The 13,316-nt window shown below is 37.6% G+C and overlaps 1 protein-coding gene across 4 annotated transcripts in view; it reads right to left on the bottom strand.

Moving 5' to 3' along the window:
• Positions 1–13,316, bottom strand: part of FBXO38 (F-box protein 38) — a 58,711-nt gene that overhangs the window by 5,240 nt on the left and 40,155 nt on the right. Inside the window, exons 13-17 of one of the 4 annotated variants that reach the window (XM_015141202.3) lie at positions 12,651–12,770; positions 11,059–11,238; positions 8,824–9,558; positions 3,388–3,488; positions 3,175–3,277 (exon numbers count right to left, since the gene is read on the bottom strand). In XM_015141202.3, the coding sequence (XP_014996688.1) occupies positions 3,175–3,277; positions 3,388–3,488; positions 8,824–9,558; positions 11,059–11,238; positions 12,651–12,770 (1,239 nt within the window). The remainder of the gene's footprint in view (positions 1–3,174; positions 3,278–3,387; positions 3,489–8,823; positions 9,559–11,058; positions 11,239–12,650; positions 12,771–13,316) is intronic. The other 3 variants (XM_015141205.3, XM_001104379.4, XM_001104218.4) reach the window with 3 other exon arrangements.

Below are 13,316 nucleotides of genomic sequence, written 5' to 3'. Positions count from 1 at the left end.
TCCTCCGTCATTAACTTAGCCACTATCTACAGACTAAGCTAAGATCCTCTCCCCATGATAAGCTGAGCCAAACAATTTGGTTTAAAGGGGAGAAGGTTGGGCCTGAGGCCGTGTGATCCATCATTAGGTTAGAGAATGTACAGGAAGAATCATCAAAGTAAAAAGAAGAAAACCAGTCAGATTCTTGGAGAGCTCAGAGTAGAGAAAGGAATGGAATGAGGTGCCAACCGGCAGAGTCCGAAAATTGAGTTTTACATTCTCAGAGCTCAAAGGGTGTAGGGACTGACAGAATGAAAGTTCTTCCAGTGCTACTGAAAGGCTAGGGTGAGTACCCCTACTGTTATGAACTCTGAGCTTTTGAAGAGCCTGTGTTCTCTATTGTAGAAGGAAACTCCAATAGGAGACAGTGATTTAAGATGTTTTAGGACCAAAGACCTCATTGGCTGAGATAGAGAAAAGTACTATTTCTTCAGAGTAAACAATAGAGTTGGGGTCCCAAAGGTCTGAACTTTTGTAGAATTCAGAGTAGTGCTTGAATCTCAGCTTCATCTCTCCTTTCTTGGATTCTCCTTACTTTATGACAAAATGTTTGGTAAATACCTTTTAACGGGATTTCTTTGTTTACCACTAATATGGTAGGAGACGTAAAACAAAACAAAATAAACCTCTTAATATTTTTTGCAATACAGGTTGACTAACATTTATCTGAAATACTTGGGATCAGAAGTGTTTTAGATTTCAAATTTTTTTTCAAATTTTGGAGTATTTACATTATATACTTACCCTAATAAAAAATATCTGAAATCTGAAATGCGCTCCAATGAACATTTCCTTTTAGCATCATGTTAGTGCTCAAAAAGTTCTGAATTTTAAAGCACTTGTGCATTTTGATTTTTAGATTAGAGATGCTCAACGTGTAATAACATCACTAGGCATTACTAGAGGTCAGACCCTGTACTGTGTGTGTGGGTGTGTGCATATATCATGTATATGTACATATATGGGCATTTCTCATTATATTGCACTTTATTGTGCTTCACAGACATTGCATTCTTTACACAAGGTCTGTGGCAACCATGAATTGAGCGTCCACTAATGCCATTTTTTTAGCAAGCATGTGCTCACTTTGAGTCTTTGTGTTACATTTTTAATAATTCTTGCAGTATTTCAAACTTTTTCATTATTATTTTATCCATTATGATGGTCTGTGATCAATGATCTCTGATGTTACTATTTTAATTGTGGGGTGCCACCAACTGCACCAATGTAAGTGAACTTCATAAATGTTGTGTATGTCCTGACTGCTCCCCCAACAGGCTGTTCCCCTGTCTCTCCCTTTCCCTCAGGTCTCCCTACTCCCTGAGATATAATGATGTTGAAATTAGGCTAATTAATAACTCTACAATGGCCTCCAAGTGTTCCAACAAAAGGAAGAGTCACAAATCTCACTTTAAAATAAAAAGATAGCAATGATTAAGCTTGATGAGGAAGTCACGCTGAAAGCTGAGATAGGTCAAAAGCCAGGTCTCTTGTGCCAGTTAACCAAGGTGTGAACGCCAAGGAGAAGTTCTTGAAAGAAATTACAAGTGCTATTCCAGTGAACCCACAAATGGTAAGAAAGCAAAAGAGCCATATTGCTGATATGGAGAAAGTCTGAGTGGTCTAGACAGATCAAACCAGCCACTACATTCCCTAAGCCAAAGCCTAACCCAGGGCAAGGCCCTCAACATTTGGGCAAGACTCTCCACCAGCAAAAAGATTATGACTTGCTAAAGGTTCAGGTGATTGTTAGCATCTTTGAATAATAAAGTGTTTTTATTTTATTTTGTTTTTTTCTGAGATAGTGTCTTGCTCTGTTGTCCAGGCTGGAGTGCAGAGGCATGATCTTGGCTCACTGCAACCTCTGCCTCCTATGTTCATGCGATTCTCTTGCCTCTGCCTCCCAAGTAGCTGGGATTACAGGCATGAGCCACCACCCCTGGCTAATTTTTGTATTTTTAGTAGAGACGGAGTTTTGCCATGTTGGCCAGGCCGGTCTCAAACTCCTAGTCTCAGGTGATCCGCCTGCCACAGCCTCCCAAAGTGCTGTGATTACAGGAGTGAGCCTCCGTGCCTAGCCAATGAAGTGCTTTTAAATTAAGGTACATAAATTTTTTTAAAAAATACAATGCTACTTCACATTTAATCGACTATAGTGTAAACGTAACTTTTATATGCACTGGAAAATAAAAAAAATTCATACGATTCGCTTTATTGTGATATACCTTTTATAATGGTGGTCTAGAACCAAACCTGCAGTGTCTCTGAGGTATGCCTGGATACATATACATACAGAAACATATCAATCACTGCATTTAACTTTCACAAATGCTTTATGAGTTAAGCATAATTACGCACAGTTTACAGATTGAAAAAAATGAAGACAGAAAATTATAAAACTTGCCCAAGGCAAGGAAATAAGTCAGATCTTCATAATTTTACATGGATGGGTATCTAAAATATAATTTTGAATAAAAAGGTAAAATTAATAGATCAATTATAGGATATACTATGTAACTAAAATTTTAAGAAATCATAAAAATGAATACCCTATGTTTGAGACAGACACATATATAAAGAAAGATATAAAAGGTACACTGGAAAGATATATGTTCAATACACGAGTATAGATGGCGGGAGCGGATGAGATTAACAATGAGGGACACGAGACTAAAAAGAAAAAGGGGCTTGGATAAACGATAATGTGCCATGAAGTAAAGATACAATTAATCATCTCAATCAAATACAGAGCAGTTATACACTTGAGGCCCAGTCGGCGCTTCCCTCAAAAACCATGTCCAAGTCACACAGCTGGTAAATGACCAAGCCAGCAATCAAGCTGAGGTCTATCTGACTCCAAAGCCTATGCAGGCTGTTATTTACTCTGCCAGATCAGGCAGTAATTATCTTTTGGAGACAGGCTATTTTAAAAGATGAACCAAGTTTCTCTACATGATGCTCAGAAATACTATGGAGTAATACTTTGAGAACTAGAACAAAGGTGGAACTAAAGATAACCCAACACAATATTTCCTTTAAGAAAATAAGACGGTAATGTTATTACAGTATTTATGAGTTCCTAATTCTTTTAACTCATTCATGATGCTCGTGTATAATATGGGCCCAAATACATACCATGGATGAACATCATCTTGGGACAGTCTTTTAGCACTAGATCTGTGATTCCACAATTGGTCATAGTGACTCCAACGAGATTCTTGGATTTTAATACAAGAACCTACAAGGAGAAAAATTAGAAACTATATAAAGATACAAACTTTAGTTTGCATGCATTACTTAGGAACTGGGCTAGACTGTGATAAAGGTAAGTGACGGATTTTCCTCTACCTGCACATGGTCATCCTCGATCACAGGATCACTTGTACTGGTGGATTTATCTGCTGTCCGCTTCCGTTTCATGGCGTGACGTGGCTTTGTTTTGGCTACTTCTAAAAAAGGTAAAAAAGAAGAAAAACCAAAACTTTAGCCTTGCTTTCTTTACCTCAAACACATTCAATCACATATGTATGAACACCATCAAGGCAATTCCCAAATCTAAAATTTGGTTCCCAATGGAATACAGTTATATTGGTATTTCCAATGGATTGTTTCAAAACAGCATCACCCTCCATTACTTCAAACATATCTACATCAAATATAACAACCCTTCTCATACCTAGGTCATCCTAATAATCTAATAAACATTCCTACTTCCAGTCTCTCTGACTCATCCCATCCTAAATACTATTGGTGAATTGAACTCCTATCTTTCCTACTAAAAAACTTTTAAATTATTGACTGAAGCTGAATGAATGTTTCAATGCTTGACATTTGGAGCTATGCTTCAGCTCTGCCCATTCTCCACACTATACCCTAGTCATCTCCCACTGCTAATGTCTCCGAAGTCATCAATTGCTCTAGCTTCTTCTGCTCAGAACACCTTTTCTGACCCTAGTTTTTGAAATACGACCCATCTGGGAAAGGTCCAACTCAAACACTTAGTTCTAACAAAGCACCCTTGATCCCCAAACATTACATACTGCCCTAATAGTTCCTTTTATACTTGTTTTGTTGGTCTATTTACATAAAAGCTCGTTAAAGGCAACAACACTCTCTTAATTCATCTTTATTTCAAAGTCAGTCACTAGCAATGAGATAATATGAACATTTATTGAATGAACTGGCATCAACACTTACAGAATGAATGAATGAATGAATGCACCGCAGGTAAAACAGAATAACAAATATTTACTGAGCGCTTACTGTGTGTCAGGCACTGTTCTAAGGGTTTTACTTGTATTAACTCAATCCTTACAATAGCTCTGAGATGGATTTATTGTTCTCCCTGTTTTACATATTAGGAAACTGAAGCACGGGAAGGTACAAAAACTTGCCACAGTGCTAAATGGGAACCAGGAGTCAAACCCAGGAAATCAAGGACCAGTTACTAAGCTAGAAAACCTGCAATCTTTCATCTGTCAAACCCTGGTTAATAAGGCCCTTATTTACTAGTACTGTTCTGAAGCAATACACTTCGAAATAAGCAAATATTGTCCTTATTTAATTTAAAAACGAGTGCTAAATTCATAGCTAAAACTTAAGCACATATATATTCTAAGAAAATACATTAGTCATCATTCTCGTTTTTGATACTTAATCATACTGTAGCAGAGCATATATAGAATTAAATACAACTGACTATCATGAATTAAATTACCACCATACTGTTTTTTTAGATAGTACTGCTAATTATAAACATTCCACTTGGTAATTCTGTAATATCAGTAATTCTGTAATCTCAAACATGAAAGATCACAAAAAAAGACAAAGAAATGAGAACGAATACTGCAAATTCCCAAAGGCTTGGGCTTAGATGGGAACCGTAGAGATTTAGTCTGATTTTTTTACATTTTTTTACACAACAAAATCCTTTCTACACCATTGAAATGGTGTAGAAATTCTACTCTGTAAAACAATTCAAAGCAGCTGCTTTGGCTGAAGGCCGAAAAGGAGCCCAAGAGCTCTACCCATCAAACTTCCTCCAAGGACCTTGAAACGAAGCAAAATTCTGGAGTTCCAACAAAACATGAAGACTACTAACCACACAACACAATGTAGGCCTTCTCCCACAGTATCCTGAAGGAACTTCATCCAAAATCAAATCATCTTCATTGACAAGGAACCTTCTAAAGGCAGCACATTTCACCTGATAGCCAAAATTCACAAACCTTTTAAAACCTCTAATAAGTCCTAGCTCCCTCTCCCAGTACCACAAAAATGAAAATGAACAAACAAAAAGCAAGCCTGTTTCCACTACTACATGACAGTGTTCTAGTAAGAATCTTCTCTCAGTAATCTCCTTTTGTGATCTGATTTTCAAGTATCTCACCTTCCTGGATTGCTCTCTCCCTTCCCCCTTAATTTAACAGAGTATGGAGTTCAAAATTGGGTAAAGTTTCCTGCTCTCCAGGGTACCCAAACTGGTAGTTTACATTTTCTAAGAAAAGTTATAAAATGAAGTCACACTTTATACATATATGAGCTTGAAAAACAAACATTTCTGATACATAAGGAAAAAAGTTTGTGTGTTTGTTGTTATTCTCTTATGCCTCCCTCCCTGTTTAGAGAAAATTAATTTTGTTTAGGAACATTTTTTTAGTAATTCAAAACATCCACTAGCATCAACAATACCTCATATGATGATGTCTATACTTATTATGTTCACAGTTATTATCTAAGCCCCATACCATGTGTAAGACATGGTGCTAAAGGATAGAAATATACTGGTGAAAAAGCAGAGACTGTCCTTGTTCTCATGGAGCTCACAGTCTACCAGAAGGAAGACAGTAAAACAAGAAATTACAACAGAGTGTGGTTCACATTAATGTTGAAGATGCTACAGAAACAGAGAAAGGCAGATCAATCCAGTCTTGGGGTGTCAGGGAAAGTGTTCAACATTTATAGCAACTATTTTAATCTTAAATGTTATTCTTTGACAATCCAATTATTTATTTCTCTAATATTTACTTTATAAATTGTTATACAGTGAGGATTAAAAGCAACTTACAGGTATTTATTCCCAAAATATAAATTCACAAAACAATTATATTAGCTTCTCAAATGGCTTTAATACTCCACAGGGTCATAAATTAAAAACCAAATATCTCAAATGTTACTTTTTTTTGAACTGATTTTTAAAAATCTTTAACATTCAAGTTTCTTCCTTTATTAGTTTGGATTTTTCTCTTTAAAAAACATGCCAGATTAAAAATAATTTGGGCTGGGCACGGTGGCTCATGCCTGTAATCCCGGCACTTTAGGAGGCTGAGGTGGGTGGATCACCTGAGGTCATGAGTTCGAGACCAGCCTGGCCAACATGGGGAACCCCTGTCTCTACTAAAAACACAAAAATTAGCTAGGCATGGTGGTAGGCGCCTGTAATCCCAGCTACTCGGGAGGCTGAGGTAGGAGAATCACTTGAACCCGGGAGGTAGAGGCTGCAGTGAGCTGAGATGACGCCACTGCACTCCAGCCTGGGTGACACAGTGAGACTTCATCTCAAAAATAATAATAATAATCATAATAATAATTTGTAAGCCACCCAAATAACTTCTTGTCCTTTCCAAAAGGGACTATAATAATATTAAAATCAGTACTTTGATATCTACCCCAAAAAACTACTATTCAAAGTAAATAGACATTTTTATAAATCTAAAATATATTAGCAAATAATTTACCTACTATAACCATGTTACAGACATTAGAAGTCTTCTCAAATTGAAAAAAAAATCACATAATAAATGCAATAAGAAGCACTACATAAATATTTTCTTTATTTTAAATCCAGAGAATGATTTAACTTAAAAAAAGTTCTAGACATGAAAAAAGTCAGAATAGTTAAGGGATAAGCAGAACACCAGGCAAAAAATAACATCAAAACTTCAATGGTTAATATGAAGGTTCTGTATTAAAAACAAAACAACAAAAAACGAAAAAATTTTATCAAGACATGTAAGTAAAATGGCAAACATAACAGTCCCTAAACAGGAAGACTCAGTGCTGTTAAAATGACAATTATGTTTCAGTTATCAATTGAATGCAATTTCAAACAAAAAGCAAGATTAGTTTTTGGAACTTGATAAAAATATTACAAAGCATATCTATAAAAATAAATGGCAAATGCATGGCTAGTCAAGGAAATTTTGAAAAAGAATAATGAAAGAAGACAGAACACTGGAACAGAATAGAACGACCAGAGATTAACCTAAGTATGTCTAAGAATTTAGTAGATGAGAAAAGAGCGTTTCAAAATAATAGCACAAGAATGGACATCCATAACCAGTACTGAAACAAGCTGGTGATAGTTTGGAATAAAAATTTAATATTAGTTCCCACAGATTGAAATAAAATTCCAACTGAACGAAGGAACTAAACCGAAATCAATGAATAAAGGAATAAGATGGGCACAATTATCTGAACCAAGTGTAGGAAAGGCCTTTCACAGTATAAAAATGAACTCATAAAGGAAAACACGCAGATCTGACTTTGCAAATATGAAAAGCCACAGAACAAAAGGTGTCATAGGAGGCAGATACTGTTTAATGGGCACAGAGTTTCAGTTTGGGATGATGAAAAAGTTCAGATGGTTGGTGGTGACAGCTGCATAACAAGGTGAATGTATTTAGTGCCGCTGAATTACACACTGTACTGAATGGTAAAGTTATATCTTACCACCAATTTAAAAAAAAAGATATTATCAAACATTTACAATTGAAGCTGGGAAAAGTATTTTCACCATATGGCAGAACTACTGTTTGCAAAGCATAAAAAAGTCTTCAAATAAAACTCATCTATTTCAATGAGTTTATGCAACTATGGTAACTAGCACACAATTAAGGTCTCAAATGTATCTCATGAAAGCTTACTTTTGTTCTGTTTAGCTCTGTATGATTCAATTACTTCTATTTAGAATATACAAAAAGCTCTGACTGCCTATGTTCTAGGACTGATTTTAATATTTTAAAATTGAGGGCTACTTGAAGAAAATTAAAATACATTATTATTCACTGTCAGGTAGTAATGATATAATAAGGGCAGGAAAGAGTACTTAAAAATAAGATCAGAAATAGAAACAGACTTATGATTAATAAATGTGCTTACACCCATTCCACCCAATTCCTTGGCTATACATTATAAACATTAATGAAATTAAATACACATTATTTGTTCTGAGTATTTTCACCAAAATAATTCTCAGCCAAACCATTTACTTACCTGCTTATCTCCTGGCAAACCTTACTTGAATTGAAGCAAAACTAGATTTCTGAAAAAATTACTAAGTCCTGCAGAGACAAAGAGAGGGCTATACCCAGGAAGCTGCACGGAGATGTGCTGCCCCAGCTCCAGCAACGTCAAGTCCTTGCCTTTTGGCTAAGGTTTAAAACTTTCCTAAGTTAAGATTTCTCTAAGTGTGTGATGGTAGCAGAGTTCATCTACTGGGGCTTAGGTGTCAGTCAGTGTTATATTTAGGGTAAATATACACAGTGCCACTTTCCTTAAAAGCTGAACTACTTGAGATTTCCAGGTTGGACATTGTATAAACTGTTTTACACCCCCACCCACCAAACCATTGCTGAAAATTGGTTTAAAATCTGCAAGACCCACAAAACCCCAAAACAGAATTTAATTTGCCAAACTGGCTTTTTGTAAGAAAACTCATGAAACAAGTTCATGCCTTTCTGCAGCCCTACCCTGCAGTTGCTAATCCTAGGAGCATTGTCATACCTGACTCAGATACCAGCAGTACATGGGACAGTCTGCTCCTGGCCCTGGTTAGGGGCCTCCGAGGGTAGTCTTCATTAGACTGCACGTCACAACTCTCAGGCTGGGAGCTCCCCCTCCTGTCCTCACCTGTAGCCCCAGAGCCACTCCCATTAGTCCTCTCATCATGTGCTGGGCCTGAAGACCCCCCTTGTGGCAGAGTCCTAAAGGAAAAGGCGGATCTCGTACCATCCGGGCCATTCACAACACAGGCTCGGCTGGTTGAAGGACGTTCCTCATCAGAACACCTGCTAGTTCTCCTTTGGGATTCCTGGGGCCTGTGACAGCAGCATCTGGGGCAGACAGAACTCTCTGCATCTCCCTCCTCCATGGCCTCAGAGTCCTCTGACCCACCGGGGGAGCAGGCACACTGCCTGGACACATCCACTTCTGTAGGGCTAGGCTCGGAAGAGCCGCCGCTGTTCACCGTCCTTACAAAGTCGGGGCTTTGAGAAGCAGTGCTGTGTGAGCTGGAGTTTCCCACTGTGCTGGCGGTGGTGCTGCTGCAGCTGGGATAAACATCCTTGTTTTTTTTCTTTTCAGGAATATCCCTAGCTGCTTTCATATCGGCTTTGATCTGCTCACTGGTGACCTGACAGCCTTTCTCACAGCTGCTTTCCTCGAGGGGAAACTGCTTCGACTGGCCCATCTGATGGGAGTTGTACCTCTTTCGAAGTGGAGTCTTGCCTTTTCCACTTACTGCTTATAGAAAAAGAAGAACGGCCCGAGGAAAAGAAAAGATTTCAGTACAAATTCTGGACAACACGCAAGAGTAAATTTGGAACAGGAAATAATGTATACTAAACACTAATTTTCCTAAAGTATAACTGTGATCACATCATTGAGCTGCTATAAAATTCTCTATGGCTCCCTAGTGTCTACCTGGTTTATACTCCTTAGCTATGCCTTCAAGCCTCACTATGATCTAATTCCAAACCATCTTTCCATGTTGTCCCCTCCATATACATTCTATATTCCAGCTCCAGCTTTTCTCTCAATATACCCTTGCTTTACTACCTCAGGGCCTTTGTTCTCACCAATTTTTCAGCCCTGGTCCTCTACTCCATCTCTTCTGCACCCCCACCCCAAATCAACTGTGGTTGTAGTATGTGCCCTGTAATATTACTACCTATTGTTTTTGATATGACTCTTCAACCAGACTAGAACTTCTGTAAAGAGAGACCATGACTTACTCATCTCTGTATCCCTCACAGTGCCTAACACAATACCTGGGGCACAATAAATCTCAATGAAGATATAAAGGAATAAATAGGTTTTGTCTGGCCAACAGAGGATTTAGTTGCTAAATTTAGAAACTGCACTGTCTGGGAAAGTTAGGTTAGTCAGCTGGTCATATTACTTTTCCTAAATTTCAGTTTCCATAAAACCTTCTTTCAACCACAGTATAAAGTTATCTGAATCTCTTAAAAGAAATAGAAATTGAATAATCAGCCAATGATTAGCAAATTATTCCAAGTCCAAAGAACTAAACTTTCCAGATAATAGTACTACATAAATGTTTCAGGGTCAGTGTTAAATGTGTATTGAACATTCAAAAATATTAAGGAGTAAGGGTACCCAAGGAAAAATGACTGGACAATTTGTAAAAAATATATCCTTTGCCAAAAGTGGTAAGCACATGGTTCGGAGAAACAAAAGGGAAGGAAAGACAAGGAAGAAGTATGAACTTCAAAGTTAAGAGAAGTACAGTTTCTTGGTGAGGCATTGCAGAGGGTTGTTGCCTAGATTTAAAGGGACGTGAGGGATTATAAAAATATACTTTAGGACTCCTTCAACCACCAAACTAGCCACCAATACTCATTAAGCACAACTGGACAGATTATCAACTGGTGAATGGTTGCTTTTCATTGCTCTGGATGACTCAGTAGTCATCCCTTACATGAGGCACAGGCTTTTCACTCACTAATCTCTGACACCCTGATGCCACAACTAAAGCCTCCACTGTAGACTTAGAATCCTTCTTTTCTTCCCTGAGCCCTCATTCCACACCACTGTTGTGTTGTATTGCCTACAAGAGCACCACCCAGATTTCCCTCTTACTTGGGCAAGTGCATTTCTTGCTTCCTGTCACATTCCATAATATATGTTAACTGCACCCAAGTTGTCATATTAAGGCCAAGTGTGTCAGTTCTGATAGTGACTGTCATTAACAGTTCAGAGAAAGACATAATTTCTCACCTGACAATTCCCTGGACTGCACTGACTCTCCAGTTTTCTCTTCACGTTCAGAGTAACGCCGAGTACCGTTCTTAGGAATCCAGACTTCTTGGAGTTCTAGACTATCTTCTTCATCATCGCTCTCTGAATCATGAACAGTAATTGGGGTTGGTTTTACTACACGCTGAAGACCACTGGGTCCTAAAAAAAAAAAAAGTACAGGCCTAACAGTTACCTTTTGTGCAAGAAAGGGTCTAATATGAAGTACTGTTTCCAGGGCTCTGGAATCAATAGAGATGCTTTGTGGCTCTATGCAGCCTCCCCTGGCACACATTTTAACTGATAATACACTTGGATAAGATACTGTGAAAGCAACTTAACTCTAAACCATTATGTCAACATTAAGTATGATTAATATGCTAACCAACTTGATGCATTTCTAAAGGCAAATTAAAATAGACACTCATACAGCATTCCCTTGCAGGATCTTCACTATTTCAAAGAGTAGCATAAAATCATCCTAAAAATAATCTAAATAACAGTGATAATAATTTTAAAAATAAGTACATATTTTCTCAATTTTTCAAACATATGAGCCAAGGTTAAGTAAATGAAGATGAATTCAGAAATGTATGGGACTGGTAAACAAGACTGTATTCTTTGAGTATGGATCTATCTCATTAGATGTAGCAGATATATTTTTGAAGGCTAGATGCATGTTACCTTTTGGTTGAATATGTGTATTTATGTAAAAAATGTTTTATCTGCTTGGCAGTATAGCTTTTAAACCTAGTTCTTATAACCTAATTCTCTCTGACAAGTGACTAATATTAGCTCCATCAATAAATGTATGCTCCGAGGAACCTAGCTTTTTTCCTGTCACATTGTACAATGCCTGACACAGAGTAGGCACTCAATAAATATTTGTTGAATGAGTGACTGCATCTGTCACACACTTAAAACAGGGTAGCATATTTTCCATTCAAAGACAAGGCAGCATTCTAACAGGCAGGGAATGAGAAAACTTGAGTTTTCTCAATTTCAATTCTATCCCTCGATTACTGGCTGACTGGTGTTGAGCACATCATTTAAACTTTTGAAAGAAAATTAATTCTCCCATCTGTAAAATGAAAGGCTGTGCGAGTTAATCTTTAAGGGCCTACGACTCTATATCCTGTCTTAAGTCAGCCAATGGCAAACAGAGGCTAAGTTTTGGTCTGTTTACTAAACCAGGTCAACTTCTCAACTGCTCCTCCTCTCTAACTGAATTGAGGGGAGGGCAAAAGCAGAATATTTAATCAGGTCATTTATTTTCCCATCAACAATTTGAGTGCTTTCTTTTTCTACACATACACGGATACACACACGCACATGTGGCTATACAGAAAAAGCAGTTGTTGCTGCAGTCACAAATAATAAAAGACAAACTTTAGTGAGATATATATACATGCAACGAGAATACCAGCAATGTATTACAGTTCTCAGTAATCAATAGCATAAAACACATCATTAGCTGAAAGGTCAGAAAACAACCATTCTCGGTGTCTCACGTACTTCATTAGAGTTAGGCCACAGTTTCAGAATGATGAATGTGGGGTAGATCACATGATTACCTGCTTGTTCCTCATCAACATCCACAGGAATAATTGCCTGGCTGTGAGCTGGAGTATTATTTCCACTCTCGGCCACCACCTCTCCATCTTCTTGGACGATGTCTTCCATCTCATTTAATGCTTAAACAAAAATATACACAAAGTAAAAACCAAGAGAAGTATAAAGAACTATAATGGCAGGCAAAACTGTGGCCGCCCTAAGAATTGAACAGTCCCGCAGATTACTAGGCCTGCCCTGAAAGAATAGCATATACTGCATATACTGTGCTTGTTACTGCAGACATTAAGAAGTATTTAATCAGTCTACAGGAGAGAAAATCACAGATGGGAAAGGAACATTTGGTGGAGAAAGCCCATCAAACTCATACAAAATCAAACTGTTAACAAAGAAACAAGGCAAAATATGATTAAGCCAAAAAGATACCATTCAGATTAACGTCACTGAATTATATGGGAGAGGTTTGAAATTTCATGGGGACAGAGGGAATTGCTTTGGTTTTAAATATACACAATAGCACACCTCCCCCTGAATAACTGTCCAGCTCTAGCCTGCAATATCTATATTTCAGTCATTGCCAAAATGAGAAATGACCTTGCCTAGAAATCTTTCATGATAAAAACCAATCAATTTTCTTCTTTCATTCAACTGACTAACAATTATGAGTA

This window comes from Macaca mulatta, chromosome 6 (genome assembly GCF_049350105.2).
Source record: "Macaca mulatta isolate MMU2019108-1 chromosome 6, T2T-MMU8v2.0, whole genome shotgun sequence".
NCBI lineage: Eukaryota > Metazoa > Chordata > Mammalia > Primates > Cercopithecidae > Macaca > Macaca mulatta.
The sequence above is the reverse complement of the archived record's forward strand: the minus strand, read 5'-3'. Positions and strand labels throughout refer to the sequence as shown.